Here is a 20,439-nt window from a genome sequence, read left to right as displayed (position 1 = left end):
ACCTTAAAACAGTTTTTATAAGAAGAAATCTCCTGCGGAACCATCTGTAGTTTAGTGATTACTACACCACATGCATTTGATTGTTGTCTGGTTACTTCATGTTTTGTAGTTTCTCAATGTCCATTAATCATTCTAAAACAAAAAAAATAATTTACTCAGTAACGGTTGGGTGTAGAAATGTAAAAAAAATTTGCTTTAATGTACAGTATATTAGTGATGTAACGATACACACAACTCCCGATACGATTCACGATACTGGGTTCACGATACGATTCTCTCAAGATTTATTTCACAAAACTGTAGACAAATAATGATTGAAAAATATTCCTTTATATATATATAAAAAATACTGTACTATTTTCCTTTTATTTTTCATTGTCAAAAGAATCCCTTGATAAACTATTCAGAACAATGCAATTTAACTAAAAAAAAATCTTGAATGAAATAAATAAAGAAATAATATAAATGAAAACGAAGCCTATTAACTTAAATACTGGTTCTATAGTAAACGATGCAAAACTGCATAATAGTTCTTTTACTTTTTAAAAGTGCAACTGAAAATGTATTTTGTGCCTTAACAATTGGACTTAAAAAAAAGAAACAGTCTGCATTGTATTTACGTCAGATATTTGCTTGGACCAGCAGAGGGCGCTGGTAACCCAGTGGTGGGTTGGCATGCAGCTAATCTGTGCAGTGAAGAAGAGATGCTATGCTAGCAGACAGAGCTAATAGAAAAACGTGACTTTTACAGATTTTCACGTAATATTACAGATATTCGTTCGGTGCTAAAGGGGTAAGGAATCATTTATGAACATGTTTAAGAGTAGAAGGCGGCCAGAAAGAAAGTAGTAGCAGATTCCGCCCGCCGCCTCAGCATTTGGACAAGAGAAAGATAAATATTTAGCGTCCTCTGCTGTTTAAAAAAAGTACTGCGATTCAATTTTCAGAAAATCGATATCAACCGTGATACCTATGAATTGATTTTTAACTGCCTTACGATTCATCGTTACATCCCGACAGTATATACACAAACATATTTACGCATGCACGTGTGTATGATACTACTCTACATTGAAGCAATAAGCCCTTTAATCCAAAAATCATTGACTCGCTCTATGATGTAATAAAATGATTACACTACTAGGGGAAAACCGGTTTACTTGCCCCATAATGTAATAACAATGGCAAAAAGTTGTACATTTTGGGCTCAGCATCTTGTTACATCATTGACCAGTTATTACCTTTTGGGTTTTAGTCAATTTTTTAAAATAACAATTCGGGTCTTGTTACATTTCAGGTCGTTGTTACATATCGGGGCTCTAACAGCCTCTGTGCTCTAACTCAGCTAGGAGGATCATTAGGAGTCTTTTTGCAGAGCTGCTTGATGACACTTCATGCCATGCCTTCCAGCTGGAGAAGAAAAACACCTTCAAACGGATAAATCTATGCCATCACCGGTACCATCGGACTCCATTAAGCTCATAAAACCAGTTGAAGTTATACGTATGGAGCACTTCCTTGAGTAATCACGACACCACAGATGTCGCCCTCCACAAGCATGTGTCTAAAGTGCTTTTTATAGCATATGCAGTTTTACTCATAAAGGTTACATACACATTTCCTTTGTTTTCATCACATGAAGTTGTTTGCTTGACATGCACTTGGTAATGAAAAAACTGAAGTAGGTTTGAGAGTTGTTTTTTTTTTTGCAGGAAGCAGTCAACAAATTGTTTTCCTCATAAGGTCATTGGGATAAGCAATGCACCAATTATCAACCATCGCATCTATATAATTATTTATGTCCCATCATTAAGTCATAATTGAAGGCATTTTAACAGTGTCATAGCATTGGGGGGGAAATTGCTTTTCCCTGATTGATATGCAAAATAATTCAACAAGGTGCAGTACAATCCAATTAGTCCATTTTCCCTCTGCTGGCAACCTGTGTCAGGGTGAAGACTCCCACAGTCACTGTGCAATTAAAATGTTCACAGAATTACATATTGCTGTGATGATGTCGAGATGGAAGACATAAAAAAAAAACACATTTATTAATCAGTTGTCCTACACGTAAATGATCACAAATCGATTTCCAAGACAAAAACCTTCATCTAATGAATGGCGTTAATCCATGTGTTATTAATGAACGCCCAACTATCATAATCACGGAGAGAAAGGGTGAAAAAATGACTGGTGCAGTCATTCAACACTTCCTTTTGTCATTTCAAACAACAACAAATACCCTGAAGTCACTCTGCCAACAAACTCATTCTGACATTTACAGCAATTTAATGTTATATTCAGAAAGCAAAAACCCCAAAAACAAATATATATATATATATATACATACAGGAACAAGAAGTTACAAGAGGATAGACAGAAATTAAAATTGTGTGTGTGAAATATGACAAGTGTGAAGCGTGAACAAGGTGCGATGACTGCAGTTGAGCTGCACACAACAGGCACAGAGAAAGAGCTGTGGGAAGTTTTCTAAAGAAAGCGCACGTGTGTGTGCAAGTGTGCCTTACAAAAAGAACAGGAGAAACACCAAAAGGTGGGAATTCAGACAGAAGATATCAAGGCTGCCAAAAAAGAAAGAGACAATGCATGAGACAAGTGTTAGGAAAGAAGGAGAAAGCGAGGTGAAGAGTGAGCTGTAGAAATGTGAGAAGTGTCATTGAGACGTAATGAATAAGAAAGGAGTTAGAACGATTGGACAATGACACGAGGAGGAGACGAGTGGACAGAAAAAGATGGAGAGAGGTCAACTGTAGCTTTTAAATGGAGGATAAATGAGGTGATGTGGTGCAAAGATGTCACTCCCCCAAAAGGAGTTTTATTTATTATCAAATTAACATTATGAGGAAAAATATAGCTTCTTAATAGCAAGTGATTGGTTATAAGTCTAACATTACTGCACTTTAGTTGATGCCATAATGAATCAATGTACTTTTACTTTGTACAGTACAAAAATTATGGAATTAATCTAAAAAAATAAAATAAAAAATAAGTCGAGCAGTTTTTTTAAAGACTTCCTTTTTTTTTTTTTTTTTTTTTTTAAATCAACCACAAGATATTGGACAAAGCATGACTCGCCCTGACAATCTGTTCAGAAACTCAACATTTGACTTTAGATTTTTAAAACCATGCATCTACTCAGAGCCAGAGAATCTCACAAAGGCCTGTGCACGAGAGCAATCAAACACATTCCTCTGACTAAGAGGCTCAGAGCAGCTCTTAGAAAGCAATTCAGTGCATTTCATACTGCTTAAAAATAAATACCTCCCGCTGGTTTGTCCTGTGAAATGTGATTCTAAGGGCATTTCTTTTTCTAATAACCTTATTCTCCAATGGGTGACATTTTTGACAGGTAAATAATTTCCTTTTTTTTTTAATAGACAAAAGCACACGTAAATTATTACCATCAATACTTACCATTTCCTTTTCACACAAAAAAATCATATTGCTGAACATTTACAAGCTCCCAGAGCTACACTTGGAGCCATTGTTATCGTCATTGGCGTCAACTATGGCGAAACAAAACACACATTCATTGATTAACGCCCGACTAAACCGATTCAGAAAATGAGTCCATGCAAATTTGCCTTGTTTAATTTTTTGTGTTCCCTGAGCTACTGGGCGTTGATTATCGCGCCCAGCGCACATCAGTTTGCCCGGACAGATTTTGCTGGAGCATTGCTGCCCTTACTTCAGCTATAGAACCGTTGCCATGGTTACAGGTGCCCCACAGGCTGCTCCATACAGCTCTCGGGGTGTGACAGAAAAAGGTTTACCGAAAAGAAAAAAAACAGAGACTGAAAGTGTAGGATCATTACACACTGAAATAAAAGATAGCTTATTGTAACGCAGTGTTAGCATCTCATAGCAGCAGCTCAACAGGAGGACCTATTTACAGCAACACGCTTCTCAAAGGGTAACGAAAGGTCAGAATTATCACTTCTATTCTAAATTAAGACAGATATATACCTGTAAATATGGGGCAAAAGCCATGTTTGTTGACCTAATTGCTTACAAAAATAAAGCGACGAGTTCATGAAAGCACTTGTCATTTGAAATGTTTTAAACGATAATGTTGATAAATGAATATCAATAAAATCTAAGCATGAAAACAAAGTTAATTGCATGAATATTAAAAAAGAAAAAAAAAATATAGAAATAAAAAGCATTAATGGTTGCAAATGAATGTTATGTTGTGTGATGTTTAAAGGAAGCTTTATTTGTTGTTGAATTAATTTGTGTTTGGACACGCCATATTGGCCTTAAAACAAGCATTACATTAGCACGGCTAAAAAATATAAACTTTTACTTTATTTTTCTCACTTAATTTATTTGAACTTTGGGGAAAAAACAAAGTTTTGTTTTACCTCAATTTAAACCTAAATGCGCTGTTCACTGAAACTAAAATAATGTGCTTGTGTTGATTTAAGCAACGTTGCTTTTTAGGCCTTTATTTAATTACACCTTATTTAAAAAGGTAATGTGAAAATACTTCATTAGGTTCTTATTTGGTTTGTACTATAAAAACATCTCAAGGGGAATTTAGTGTGGCTTAAATCTGTTCGTAATGGATTAAGATTATAAAGTATAAAAACTACAAAACATGTGCTTTCTCTTACATGATTAAAAGTTTAAAATGGATGGATTTATTGATTACTCTTGTTTCAACTAATGTTTTTAATACTATCAGAAATCTAATGGATGCTGCACACAAAGTCTCACCAGGTTTAAATTAAAGTTGTCAGAAAAAGTGAAGAGAGGTGCAGCACAGCATCAAATAAAATCTGAATTATTATCAGATTTAAAACCAGGGGGGAAAAAACAGTCCGTATGACTGAAAATTGTATTAATCGTAATATGGCGCAAAACATTTAATGCTTGTTTGATGGTAAGTTTAATAACAATGTAGATTTTACAGTAAAAAAACTAAAACTTCTAACAATGAAACCAACATATTTATAGCAGACTACGTTTTAACAAATGCCATTGACCTAAACAAGAAGATAGTCATCAACATCCCCCGCCAGATTGGTTGTCATTATAACTCACAACCTTTTCCTAAATGTCCTAAATCTAAGAACTTAGACGTAAACATAAGAAAATATTATCACATCAGAATATAAAATGGCTATCTTGATTTTTTCTAAGAAAAGTTGTCCCCTTGAACAGAGTAAAAAAAATGGCACAAGGGCAATAACTCAGAACAAAACATTCACGCACTTCTCATTTTTGAACTCCATCAAGGTATTGATACCCTGAAGCCACACACCAAATTTGGTTATCGTATCTTAAACAATTTCTGAGAAAAGCTGTTCCCCTTTAACTCGGAAAGACCTCAAACCTATATCCTCCTTCCACACTTTATGGTGGGGGATAATAATAAAGACTTGCAAAGGCTTTAAAATATATAAACCCCATTGTTGTATTTTCACATTGTATTAGAAAAAAAAACAAAGTGAAGAAAAAGAAAAAAGAGAGATTTAGTCATTTTGTAAACCTTCAGCATTTAAAAAGATTAACATAGCATGGCTAGCAACGCAGAAAGAAGTATCAACACAAGTGACATAGCAGACATCAACGTATAAACATTCATCTTTGATTCTAATCGAGTAACTGCTTGACCTCTGTTGATAAGTTAATGTACATTGAAGTAATACGCTGATGTTACAGCAGGTTTCTGAAAGCAGATAGCATGGCTATACAAAGCTACTTTAGGACGCTGGGCTTTTATTCCCATTACACCATTTAGAGCCTAATGGGTATTACCTGCTATGACTGTACTTTTATGCTTCAAATCAAACCTCTCTAATCTCCTCCTTCCATTCGTGGCGGAGAAAATGTCACAAATGGCACAGCAAGAATTGCCCGAGCAAAGATGGTAGACATTTTTACATTATAAAATATGGGAAAGAAAAAAAACTTAATAACCAGCAACTTTTATCACAGTGTGGGGGCCACAAAAATGTGAATGTCAATCTGAGGGCCACAATACCACAATTCATGCCAGCATTTAGAATCACTGAACAATAATGTCAACATCAATGCAAGAACGACTAAAGGGTTTTGTGCATTTTTGTTGTCGTTTGTTGGAGTTGTGTCATTTGATTTTGGAGTCATCGTGTGTCTTATTATGCTTTTTGCACGTGTGACATGGTCAAACAAACATTTATCACCAACAATGTTTTAATTGTTTAAATGCAAATTTTTGTCCTCAATTTTAATAATCTAAAGAAAATTTTAAGAGCGAAAAACATAAAAAGCACACTTACCACTAATTTAAAAAAAACACAAATACAAACTAAATCTTAATTGATTTTCTTCAAATCAACCTTTGGGCACCATTCCTCCAAGTGATTTGATCCAATTATTCGCCTGATTGGTGTTGTCTTGGGGGTGGGGGGTGGGGGCATTTTAGTGTTATTGATGAATCAATAACTCCTGTGTGCCAAAAGTGTTGCAGGTAGAATGAATGAGCAGTGGGAGCAAACCTATGTTGATTTATTTGTTACTTCAGCAGAAAAACACACTCAGCAGCAGCAGGACAGCGAGCGTACTGATGACCCCCCCCACCCAACCCACCCACTGCAGAGGTTTCAGAAGGGGGAATTACTATCTTTCTCTGCCTTCACAAACAACTCAGCCGCCCTGCTTCAGCTACAAATTAAGGTCCATCTTCAAAAGTCAAGAAGCAAAAGGTGGAACTGATTTCTGAATGACATGAAGGACTGATGTTCCTTTAATGCTGCACGATATTTGACGTAGTTTCCAAGTCGTGCTAAAAACTGACCAGTTGTGGTGCTGTTAATCAGTCGTATTGTGACTCTCTGCGAGAGATTTCAATCAATCGTAACTCAGCGGCTGCTCCAAACCAACCTGGTTCGATCTCAGCAGCTGATTAAATTCTACCCCCTCTGTGTATCTGATGTGTACGGGACATCAGCAAAATGGGCCATCCCCAGCAGGCACTGGGACCCTGCAGTGGAATAACTCAATGCAGTGGTTTCCAACCTTTTTTGGATCGTAAGTAAGAAAGTAAGTAATCTTTATTTATAGAGCGCTTTTCACAGGTAAAAACCACAAAGTGCTGTACAAACATTTCAGTATCATCCCGTCTAAAGAGAAGATGAAAGAACAGTCACAAATAACATGGGAGACAAGAACTGGAGAACTGGTTTCTGGTGATCCTAAATACATTGTTTTTCTAGAATCATTAACCACGGGACGTGATGTTAAATTGCCCTTTGTGCTAAAAGATGGTAGTCACGTGAGGTTTGGAGTGGAGTGGGAGCTGTGTCTCAGATATGGGAAGGATGTACATTTTGGGACACATCAGTCGTGTTCCTTTGAATCAGGGGGTGTTTTGGCCTTTTTAACCCTAGACACCTTCATCAAAGGTGGCCAGCTACAGGGTGATCAAGCCTGAGCTTGCATCATATAACTGTTTCCCACTCTCTCCTATCTGCAGCTTTGGGCCACTTCACACTTGGTCGGTGTCCTTTGATCTTTATTTCTATGGAAAGTGTCTGCTCTTTGATCTCAACTTAGTTTTTGATCAAGCTTGTTATACAGTATTACAAATACAGAGTTGCCATATTGGTAATAAGTTGCGCCAGCTCAGATATTGATATATTAGGCTTTATATGATCAGCGAGTTTAAAAAAATGATCACCGATCCGATCATATGAATTCAGGTCAGGGTTTTTTTTTTTTTTTTGAGAACGACAGAATTCCTTTGGTACTACCTGATAAAGATTTACGGGATATCCGGCGTTTGAAGTTATTTAAATTTTTGTCAATTACTAGACATTTTAGGTAACCCCATTTAAACTCCAGGCGACCCCAAGGTTAAAAAACCACCGACTGAATGCTATAATTGCCAGCCTAGTTACTTATTTACACACACACACGCATCACATTCATCCAGCAACGCAGGCTATGATTAAAGGCTCCAGAGTCGACGCTTGCTGACATGCAAAGTCTAAATGAAGCTGAAGTCTTCTAAAATCCACCTTTCACAGAGTAACATTTAATACGGCTAGAAATGTAGGATTGGGATAAGGAATCGCCACACAAACAATAAAAAGGAAGGATAGGCAGAGGAAAAATGGATGAAGACATTCAGTAATTATCCTTCTCCGAGTTAAAAAGCTTTCATTTGACTGGAACAACTCAGCTCGTCTACGCTATTTTTACCTTTGGAATTCGTGAAATGATATCAGGATACTTGCTGGTGTTGTCTTCCTGGTTGCGGCTAAATACTCGAACCTCTCCGCTCTCCAGAATGTGAATCTGTTGAGGAAATAAAAGCAAACACCACCACTATTTATATGAAGGATTAAAATACAGGTGTTACAGTTCAACAAAGGAATTTTGTGATTTAGCCCAACAGATGGACCAAATGGATGATGGAAAATTAGGAAAAAACAATAACCATTATCTTCTATTGTTTTTAGTTTAGTTTTTTTGTTTTTACTGAAATGACACAGATGTAGGTGGGAAGAAATACAAGCCTGTAAACACATTTCTTTAATGTTCAAACTGGAAGAATCCATTGTGTTTTCATAAAATTCCACCTGCTGCTCACTGCTTTACATGCTCCACTGACTGACTTGTGTTTTGGTCATTGGATTTTCATTCAGAAAAGGGTATTAAACTAAAACATGAGTGGTTATTGGATTTTTATTTTAAAAATGTAAAATCAAAGATTGAAATTCAAGGCATTTTCTTTGCGAGTGTCAAGAAGGGATAAACAAAACTTTAAGAAACAGTTGATTTTCATTACCATTATCTAAAAATGTTGGAATGTTAGAAGTAGGGTTGTCAAAAGTATCGATATTGAAATAAGTATCGATATTAAAACGTTGTGTCTTGATACAATATTAATTTGCAAAGGTATCGATACTACGGTAAACCCCACCCTCTCTCTCTCTCTTCACACACACACAGTGCGTTGTACACTGCTCCCCTCCCTTGAACATTTTTGTAACATTTTACTTCAAGCTTTATACATAAGGCTGATATTATGCTGTCATTAGCATGAATAAGGTGTCATGAAGGTGTTATTTTTTTTTTTTATGTTTTTAATTATTTTATTTTTTTATTATAATTTCTTTTTTCCACCACAGTTTTTTTGGACTTTTTCGTGTTCCGTCCTTGTGGGTTACCGTAACGTGACGTGAGCCAGCCCCGTCTTTGTTTACATGTGTTTACCCTTTCACTAGGCTATACTGTATGTGTGCTACAGGCATGTTTAATTTTTTTATTTGCACTATGCTGAGATGCTAAGGGAAGAGTTTTTGTCTTTTTTTATTGTAATGTTATATGTTATAAAATATGTAGTTATCTGATTTCTTAATCAGAAAATTTAAGCTACTGTGAAGTTGCTGTTGCACTTTTGCTTAAACCTCGGTTAAAGCTTGAAATAGTTGAATGACAGAGCCTCATTTACTTTTTATTTTGGGATTGTTCTATGCATTTTAACTCTTGAGGACAATCACAGCAATAAAGTTGCACTTCCGTCAATATATCCGATGTCTGCAGTCATTTTTAAGTGCATTGAAAAAAAAAAAAAAAAAAAAAAAAAAAAATCAAATCGAAACTCAAATTTTTCTTTAAAAAAAAAAAATTTAAAAATCCCCCAGCCCTAGTGTTGTCATAATAATGACAGCGTAATTTCAGTCTTATGTATAAAACTTTATGTAAAGTGCTACCAAAATTGAAGCATCATGACAACAATAGTTAGAAGAAAAAACAAAACAAAAAAGCCAGTTTTTTCATCTTGTGCCACTGGAAAATGCTGGTTTCAAAATAAGAGCGCGTTTGAAGATGGCGATGTGTAGGAGAGAAAGAACTTGGGCGTTGCTGTGGAACAGCATTTGATGATAGGTTTCAATAGATCAGTACGTTGTTTTCAGAAACAATAAAAGAGGGTGTGTGAGGAAAGAGGACATGATTACAGAAAAACCTCTTTCACCCCCGCTTTTATGTGGTTTGCGAGCGATTTCTGCAGATGTTGAGCCTTTCGCCCCAGAAATGCTCTTTTAATGCTGGTATTTTACACTGTTGTGTTTTGGGGGTTTATGTTTTATTGTGCAGCACTTTGGTCTCTAAATAAATTGGATTGGATGAAGACACAAAGATGGATTACTACTTCTTGCCTTCTCCAACAACTTAACACATATTTGCAGCGAGTAAGTCACAGTTGGACATCACTACTAGTGTCATTTCCAGGGACAATGAATGGAGAAAAAGCCACATTTTATATTGTGTACTCAAGAACTAATCAAATAATCCACAGGTTCCTGCATCCATATTTCAGTTGACACCATTGCAGAAATAAACACTGGCAACCACGAGATTCAAACCAACATTCAGCTTAATGCAATGTGTTTTTTTCATTTATGAATAAATGTAACAGAATGGTTCATGGCCTGCTAGTGCTACTGGTGTCTGTAAACCGTCCCATCTTACTGCATATAATACTAAGCTATTATAATAATGGCCTATATAAGGGGCAGTGAATCCTCAAATCAGCTGTGGATGGCACTTTCACAACAAACCGCTTACATCACAACTCACATTAAAGCAGCACACACACCCACGAGAAGCACTTCACAACGACTCCAACACATCTCGGCATGGAGTATTAATATCCTTCCTTCAGTCAGCCTGAGCACGATGTTCATTCATTTACTCACACATTGGCCGTGTGGGAGCCTTTGACGTGTACGAGCAGCTTGGATTTAAAAAGCTCGAAAGCGAACAGTGCTTATTAAATCTTAGTGAAGCTGTTGCTTGGAAATAAGAATAAAATGCACACAAAGTACTCGGTATCTTTCAGGGTTGGGATCAATTACATCTTTCAGTTACAATTCCATTTTCAATTACGACTACAGTGACCAGCAATTTTTTCCATTTTTTTCTTTTTCTCAGAAAGTCAATTACAATTACATTCTCAATTACTAAACTTCAATTAGAATGAATCACAATTACTGAGTCTGAAATAAATAACCTAATAAAGATAACTTTCCTCTTGTGTTAGCTTTCTGTTAGCATCTCTTATGATAACGGGTCCTAGATCTGCTGTAAAAAACACTAAAAACTAATATATGTCATCTAATTTCTTTCCTATGTTACTTTGTTAGTAGAATCTTTGGGTGTCTCACGATTCGAATCTGAGGGTCACGATTTGATTCAAAATCGATTTACAATTCAACCGATTCTCCATTTAAAAATTGATAGAATACGTAGTGTGTTAAGGCAAATTATGGCATCAAAACAATACAGTTTGTACAAGATAATTTTATATAAACTGATGATGTAATCACACAAAGGCAAACTTAAGACAAAAGGTAACATTTATTCATGCTAAACACATAAAAACACACACACACTCCTTGTGCTGTCTATGTCATACATTGTAAGTTGGGGTCGCTGTTGTTTCCAGTTGGGATCGTGTCAAAGGCTGTAATGGTCTGGATGAGTTTGTGTGTTATGACCAAACACTGTAGCATTAGTAGTTGGAAGTCGCCATCTTGAAAGCCCATGGCCTACTAGTCTCTACTAAGTTATTGTATTAATAATACGTATTTGTATGTTCAGATTACAATGTTTCGTGAGTAAAGACTCTAAACGAATCTACTGAATCAGAGTTTTTCTTTGGGAAAAAAAATATATATATATATATAAAAAAAAAAGATATTTGAAGTTAATGATTTATCGATTCAGAATTGTAGATGATCAGAATCACGATTCTTATGTGAATCAATTTTTCCCCCACCCCTACTTGTTAGGCTTACTCGTGAATGAAATTATATGTTTTAATATTTTTAGTGTGGGTGTCTGAGCTTTTTTGTTAAAGTATACCCCTTGATATACCCAGCATGTGCAGACAATGTAAACAATAAATAAATAAATATATCCCTTGATTTGATTTTTTTTTTTTTTTTTTTAATGGTTAAATGTGGGAAAGTTTGATATGAAACATATTTTAATAACTGTTAACTACATATGTGTAGAAATGTAACACGGTTCCCCAGTTTTACGTTATATCATGATTAACAATTTTTATAGATTTTTTTATGGCAAATTGCAATTACAAAGTTAATTATCTAAACTTACGATTACGAGAGCAACAGCTTTTTAAAATTACAACTCCACCATAATTGCAATGAATTATCAATTACGTGATTACAATTATAATTGATCCCAACCCTAGTATCTTTGCTCAGATTTATGGATTTTCCTTTGCCAACCTCAGTACTTAATGTCGTTTTACATTGAATATCTATCCAAGCAACACATCTAAATTTCTCATTCAAAGTTTCTTTCTCCTGATTTATCAATTCCTCTAGTCTTTCTTAAATAATCTGTGGAATTTAAACTTAAAGCTTTGAGCGGTTTTGATTTATTGGCTGCCAAAAAAACAGAGGCTTTTGTGGCTATTCACAATTGCACACACTGAAACCTACACAAAAGTAGTGTAATGCGAGTCCCCCTGCTGGACTGTGAAGGCAATGATTGGTGCAGTGGGGCCACAGGGAGAAAGACACACACACAGACACACACACACACAGACACACACACAAACAGACACACACACAAACAGACACTTTCCATTTCCGCCTCCCTCCATACATCTCAGATCAAAGGCCCTTCATTGGTATGACTGACCAAAATTAACAATACAACTAGAGAGGGTTTACATTACAATCACTCCCATGCTTGTGTCTTTTTATGTCTCACACATTTTTCATGCTTCTTTGCCTTTTTTTTTTTTAATTTATTCTTCCTCCACGCCTACTTTTCTTTCCTCAATCTTGTTTCATTTACCATTCCCAACATTTTCACTCGCCATGGCCCACAGTGACGGGAGCAACTTGCTATGCCTACAGGCCTGGATTACAAACAGCACCACTTTTATATTTGAAAACTAAGCACACGCGCACACGCACACACACACACACAGTTGAAAACAACTGAAAGGCATTTGCCTGCAAAATTCAGCAAGGCATTGTGGCTGGTTCCAAAATGCACAAGAAAAGCAAAGACGCACCTGTGCACGTTCGCCGTCGTACTTGTACTCGCAGGTGAACGCCGCCTCGTCAAACTTTTTCATCACCTCGCCAACGCCTTTGGTGGGATGAGCCAACATGGGCCTGAGAGGTACACCTGGAAAAGTAAAATGTTTGGGGAAAAAATTGGAAGCACTAAAAACTGCAGGCAGCAAAGGAACAAACAGAATTCAGGGGCACTCATTTTCTTACATGAATTACAAACAGTCTGGAAAGCAACTGCTTTTTTTTCCCTGGAGAAGTTTATTTCATTTACAGCTCTTATTTTATTATTATTTTGAGGAAGAGGAGGAGCACTTTAGCTGAAGCAAAGGGGCCTCTCAGTGGCTTGTTTGCAGACAAACCAAGAAAATGTGAAATCATCTCAAATGGCACAGTCCCACATGGTGCGTGTATTTTTATTTTTTATGCGGCTTTAACACTAACGTTCCGACTTGCATCCCATGGAAACACGCAGATTGAGTTTGAAACGCAGGAGAGAAGCAATTTATTGAAATATAACAGACAATTATTTTCATTGTGGTTTCTATTAGAGACTGATGGTGAAATTAAATGATGCAGCGTGAGATGAACACAGCTCTGGATGATGATTTTCTTTCTTTTTCTTTTACTTTCCTAATAGCTGCTGGATTTATCATAATGACACACAATGGCCTACTTAGCTTTCTCATTTAGCACAGTTTGGGTTAGTAACTTATTAATTTCCAATCTTGGCGCCAAAGCACCTTATCACAAATAGCCTGACGACACTGTAATTGGGAGTTAATCTGTAGTTTTAGCCGTATCTTTGATCTCTGTGATAAATGACGACCAAAATAACCGACTCGCCTTCAGTAAATGAATCCATACACAAACACAGATCCTATAATCTTACAGCTACATGATTGGCCACTTACCTGGGGTGAGCTTGCAGCGATTGGGTAGTTGGTCTATGCCCTCTTTTAGCAAGACAGGGATGATGATGTCATAATTGGGCATCTCGCTGATTGGGACGGACAAAAAAGAAAGTTTGGAGAAGAGAAGCATTTAAAATGATAGCTTAAAAAAACAAAACAAAAGGCAGAATATGTGAAGGAGAAGCCGGGACGCGACTTTGTGGAAATCGTAGATTGTCCCAGTTTGTTTGAGGCTTCAGTTACCAGTAAGTCTGCTTGAGAATTAGACTCTTCCCCTCGATCCAGGCTCGCTTGCTCTCAGCACTCATTCCTTTCCCAGCGTCAACCTCAGCAGGAGGGAAACCTAAAAGGAAGAAGATGAGGAGGGAAAACTACATTTCAAACAGATCGGTCTAAACACTTCAACATTTTTTTGACCAGATATTCAATGGGAGGAAAGTTCACAGCCACTTCAAATGCTGGAAAACATAACTTACAAAATCTCCACGTGTAAAGCTACACTTTAATAAATTTTTCTTGGTTATGCGATTTTATCGTCAGCTGTTGAAAAGCTCGCCAAGAGCCTGGTGACAGACAACGTCTCCACAACACAGAATAAATGATGGAATTCACTTACTTGACATGATACATTACGAGTCAGAGAAATTCAAAGAAATGTATGTATTTTGAAGACTATTTTGTTTCTTTATCTTGTTATTTTGTGTAATCTGGTGTGACTGGGGTAAAATGCCACCAATTTTTAAGGGTGGGGGGGTTGGTGTACAAATAAATAAAATACTGTCGATTACTCACAAATCTATCAGATATCTGTACAGTACGTTATAATTTGATGTGAAAAAGGTGGAAATAACAAAACACCACGATCAATATACACACCAACAGTGATTTATCTTCCTAAATGCTTACTTATTTTCATATTTTCACCAGCGTTTATTCATTTATTCGTTTGTCTGTTGACAGGATTTCGTCAAAAAAGTACTGAACAGGTTTTGACAATGTTTTAACCAAAGATAGACCTTACACCATTGAGGATTCCATTCAATTTTGTAGGGGATCAGGATTAATATAATGATTATGGATTTGTTTTTTTAAGAACATTTTTAAAATTTGAAAAATCTTCATCATTGGCGAAGTTTCAAAATGCATATATCCGATTGTGAATTTCAAATGAAAGCTAAATACGTCAGTTTATATTCTTGATTTACTGAGCTTATTTTATTGTTTTGCTGTCGTTTTTACCTATTGTGTTCAGCACGTTGTGTCAGCTGTGGCTGTCTAAGTGTAGTAACTGGAAGCTGGCTTGTAATCAGAGGGTCACAGGTTCAAATCTCACCTGGGCCATCAATGTGGGATGTTGAGCAAGTCCCTTAACGCTAACTGCTGTGCGCTACACTTGGGGAAAATGGGTTGAAGCAGAACCAAGTAACTTTTTCACCTTAAGGCAGACATACGCTATGCAATTTTTGGCCCACTTTGAGCCGATTATAGACGCGTGCGTCTATTTTGTGGGATCGTGCGAGTCTCTGCTAGATCGTGTGTCGTGCATCGTGTAGTATACATGGTGTCACGAGAAGCGATTAATACCTCACGAGCAGCTCCTGATCAGCAATCTTTGGTCGTGAGAAAATCAAACATGTTTGAAATCCAGTCACTCCTCGTGAGGGTATCTCACAGTTGAAGCAGTGCCACGGACAGGTTTACCTTAAACTTTCACACTGCGCATGCATGAACACTGTAGGACCGCTGTAAAATTGACGGACTGTACTGCCCACGTCTGTCCAGTCAGCTCCTGGTCCATCACATCGCCGCCTTTTCTTTTTTAAAGCTATTTTTCTATTTTGCATGATTGCTATTTTTCGAAAAAATAAAAAAATTGGGTTTCCATACATTTGGATTTACACTATCGTTAATAATGGGGATAGAAATTTATTCCAAGCCTTTTAAGAGTGAATGATCATGGGACCATGGTCAGGATTATTGATCCAGATAACTAATATCTGATATTTGTTGCTTAGCAGAAGCTTGCACTCTCCCAGTGCCCTCATTATGGTGTACATTATTTATACATAGTGTTATTTTCCTCTGATTACTTCACTCCTTCAAAAACCTACTTAAAGCCAATATACTTAATGAAGATGAATACCAAAATATCTCAGAAAATATATTTGCAAATTAGTCTTTGGATCACAGAAAACTCCCCCACATGCCTCTGGTCTAATTGACTCTTATTAAAGCTAACCCCAGTCGTGACCATTCAGCACATATTAAGAAGCCAGGATTTAATTCCGTTTATTATGGTGTCTGAGGTGCTGGATCGGCGTGGAAGGAAGGAAGTTGGTGTGAAACGAGCAGTCAAAACTTTTTATCGAAATGAGCAAAGACAAAAAGGCATTTTACACATTTTAGGGGGAAAGAAGTTGTTAGTCCTATAACTGCATACTGAATAAAGCGATTTAAAAAGGAAACACAATCAACACCTGGAAATGTTTTACCACCTTTTGGCTTAGTGTGTAATGTTTGTGGTGTGATGGCTGGGATTTGTCACATTTAGCCTCTTCATATCTATGAAGACAAACTATTAAACAAGCTCATGTTTATGTTGGACTTTGCAGCATTAGTCAGTGATTTGTGGCTCTGTTTATCATCGGACTATTGCTTTCACTCTTTCAGTTCGATTACAATAGGACGTGATACTTGACAGCGTTGAAAAACCATTTAAAGTCACATTTTGAATGAATGCTACTCTACACAAAGAAGAAACTAATTTGATACTTCCACTATATCCTTCCCAACGCCACACTGTCTTTGTGCTCAAGGATGCTTTTTTATTGTTCACATTTTTTTTTTGTCAAATACAGGCGAGTAGCGAAGACAGATGACACCAGCTGATGATCTGCGTTTGCTAACACTTTTTTTTTCCTATTCCATTTTCACTGAAGAGAGTTTGTATTCCTCAAATACGTAACGCACAATGTGATATGCCTTCAACACAAATGGTGACAGTCTGACAAGGACTCTGCACAAGCGGATTACACTAAACCCAAACTTGACGAATGACACATGATACATTGTGCGTGACTGTTGCATGATAATGGTTCTCTTTCATAACATTCATTTCGATTAATGTTTTCAACATATACAGCACATTGCAAGCAAAGTTCCTTTCAGTAATATATTCTATCGTCTTTTCAAAAGATCTTGTTTTCCATGTTAGATAAAGGAAACTCACTTTGCTCAAATAAAACTATTATTTGCATAACCCCAGTTCTCTGAGTAATATGAGTCAGATGTCTCGCTATGGGAAATACGCCTCCGCATCATATCTCAGAAGCCCTTTCTCATAAAGCCAACTCTGATTGGCTGATGAAATGTATTCATCCGCGGCAGGTAGTCCCACCTACTATACGTAGAGTGGGCGGAGAATACATTGTGATTCAAAAACCTCTTCTCGCTGAAGAAGCTTCTCTCCACAGCAGCTGAACTGCTCACAGGTGGACCCTTCTTGGATTCCGTCGTCAAACGCTGCTGTTGGTATCCTTTTTGTGTCGACCATCTCAGGTCAACCAGTGTTTTTTCCTGCTCCCGTGCTTGAAACTGCACTGCTTTGACGCCCTCCACGGACACCATCGCATCCAGGGAGGTGGTCACCACGGATGCCAGCCTGACGGGCTGGGGTGTGGTGCACGGGATGTGATCTGTGAGGGGTTGCTGGGATGTGTGAAAAACCTCCAGCGCTCTCACATCAATTACTTGGAGCTCTCAGCTGTGTTTCTTTTGCTGAGGCATTTCCTTCCATTCCTCACGAACGAGCATGTCCTGGTGAGGACGGACAATACAACCACGGTAGAGGACATCAACCGTCAGGAAGGATTGCACTCCAGTTAGTTGCACGTGAAAGCACGCAGGTACCCCCCATCCTCACTAGGGTGAGGGAGGACAGGCACAGTCTGATCCTGGTGGCTCCGCATTGGACTGCCATGCACTGGCTGGCGGAGATTTACCGGCTGCTGTGCGCTCCCCCTTGGCAAATGCCGCTGCGGAAAGACTTACTGTCACAGGCAAGGGGCTTAATCTTCATACTCACCCAGAGCGCCTGGCGCTATGGGCTTGGCCCCTGAGTGGCGCAATCTGTCAGCCGTGGGTCTCTGTTATTTCCACCATACAGAGCGCTCGGGCTTCTCCACTAGATTTCTGTTCAACTGTAAGTGGAGGGTGTCACAGGACACATCCCTTTTCGGTGTTCCGTGGGAGTAATCTTGTCATTCCTGCAGGAGCTGATTGACAAGCAGAGGGCTTTCTCCACTGTGAAAGTCTACCTGGCAGCTTTCGCTACCTGTCATGTGGGCTTCGGGATAAAACTGCGAGTCACTCAGTTCTTTCCAGGTAACGCTAGGATGGTACTGAAGCCCAACCCGGCGTTTGTGCCAAGATTGTTGGGCTTGTGATCTCCTATTGACATCACGGCCTTTCCTGCCTCACAGAGTGAGCAGCGGCCTCATTTGTTGTGTCCGGTACGCGCTGTGCGCACGTACATAGATTTGACAGGGAGCTTCAGGAGGAGCAATCAGCTCTTTGTCTACTGGGCTCCGCCCCATAAGGGGAAGCCTGTTCCTAAGCAATGCTTGTCACGCTGGGTGGTGGAGGCAATTGCTTGGGCTTATATGAGTCAGGGTCTGCAGCCACCTGTTGGCTTGCGAGCACATTTGACCCGGGGTCTAGCCACATCCTGGGCCTTGTTCAAGGGAGTGTCTGTTCAGGATATTTGTGCGGCGGCGATTAGGTCCTCGCCCCGCACTTTTGTCCAGTTTTGCCGACTGGATGTCTCCTGCTCCGTGTGTGGCACGGGCGGCTCTCCTGTCCTGATCGGTACAGTGCTTGCCCTGCAGGCTGGTGTAGCATGTGATAAGCTTTTCTGCAATACAGGAGCTACGATATCCCATAGTGAGACATTGAAATGAATGTCATAAAAGAGAACTATAGGTTATTCACATAACCCCGGTTCTCTGAGTAATGCGGGTGAAATGTCTCACCAGACAGCCCTTCTTGCTGATTGAGTGAGAAGAGGTTTGCTTATTGAATGTATTTTCCCTCCACTTTACTTATAGTAAATGGGACTACCTGCCACGGATTAATACATTTCATCAGCCAATCAGGGTTAGCTTTATGAAGAAGGGCTTCTGAGATATGACGCGGAGGCGTATATCCCATAGTGAGACATCTCACTCATTATACTTGGAAAATCGAGGTTATGTAAATAACACAGTTTTATTTGAACAAAGTGAGTTCACTTTATCTAACATAGAAAACAAGATCTTTTGGAAAGATGATAAAAGTTATTACTGAATGGAACTTTGCTTGCAATGTACTGTATATGTTGAATAAAACCTTAATCCTCAGGCTGCTCAATTGCGTCATCATTCATTTTTAGTTTGTTTAAAAAAAAATATTGTTTTGGGTGATTAAGGACAGGATTATATTTTTCAATCACAATTACATCTTCAATTATTCATGTTCAATTACAGCTCAAGTAAGTTTATAGTTTTTCCAATTACAATTAAAATCACAATTATTTTCCCCTGAAAGTCAATTATAATTATGTTCTCAATTACTAAAGTTCAATTACATTTAATCACAATTACTGAGCCTTTAATAAATATATTATGTATATAATATAAATATATATTTTCTGTTAGCATCTCTCATAACGGGTCAGTATTGACCCATGTCTGAAATCAGCTGTAAAATACACAAAAAATATCATTCATCATCCAATTTCTTTGTTTATCTTTTGTTACCTTGTTAGGCTTCCTCTATATAAATATAGGTTTTTAATATGTTTGGTGTGGGCGTCTGTGTCTTTTTTTTGTCAGTAAACCCCTAGATTTAAATTATTTTAAAAATGTTAAATTGATCCTCAAGAGAACTGTAAACCTGATATTAAATATAGTTTAATAATTATTAACTACATACGTGTAAGCCATAGAACTGTAATATGGTTCCCCAGGTTTGCGTTTAATTACATTGTAATTGAGTTTTTATAGAATTGCCATGCCAATTACAAATACAAAATCAATTGTCTGAACTAAATTACAATTGCAACAGAAATAGATTTTTATCAATTGAGATTACAATTACATCAGAATTGAAATCAATTACCAATTATAATTATAGTTGACCCCAACTCTGCAATGTACTGTATATGTTGAATAAAACCTTATTCCTTGGGCTGCTCACTTGTATAGTCATTCATTTTTCATTTGTTTAAAAAACATTGTATGGGTGATTAGTAGAAGATCCTTTCATGATTTGACTGATGGTGGGAAACACATCCTTTTTTAAGGTTACCTTGCCCGGGCGGAGTCAAACAGACAGCCTGGCTCAGTGCAGACAGGACACTCTGCTCAGCGAGACCAATCCTCAGTTTCCCGGCCAGAGATCTGTCCGTCAAAACC

The 20,439-nt window shown here is 37.7% G+C and overlaps 1 protein-coding gene across 1 annotated transcript in view; it reads right to left on the bottom strand.

Annotated features, from left to right (window-relative positions):
- The window catches only part of LOC114479154 (DNA ligase 1-like), an 83,909-nt gene that overhangs the window by 36,652 nt on the left and 26,818 nt on the right, over positions 1 to 20,439 (bottom strand). Inside the window, exons 14-18 of the mRNA XM_028472679.1 lie at positions 20,333 to 20,424; positions 14,231 to 14,330; positions 13,988 to 14,073; positions 13,073 to 13,188; positions 8,212 to 8,307 (exon numbers count right to left, since the gene is read on the bottom strand). Coding sequence (XP_028328480.1) covers positions 8,212 to 8,307; positions 13,073 to 13,188; positions 13,988 to 14,073; positions 14,231 to 14,330; positions 20,333 to 20,424 — 490 coding nt within the window. The remainder of the gene's footprint in view (positions 1 to 8,211; positions 8,308 to 13,072; positions 13,189 to 13,987; positions 14,074 to 14,230; positions 14,331 to 20,332; positions 20,425 to 20,439) is intronic.

This window comes from Gouania willdenowi, chromosome 17, assembly GCF_900634775.1.
Source record: "Gouania willdenowi chromosome 17, fGouWil2.1, whole genome shotgun sequence".
Taxonomy (NCBI): Eukaryota; Metazoa; Chordata; class Actinopteri; order Blenniiformes; family Gobiesocidae; genus Gouania; species Gouania willdenowi.
Note: the sequence above shows the minus strand (reverse complement) of the source record. Positions and strands in the feature narration are given on the sequence as shown.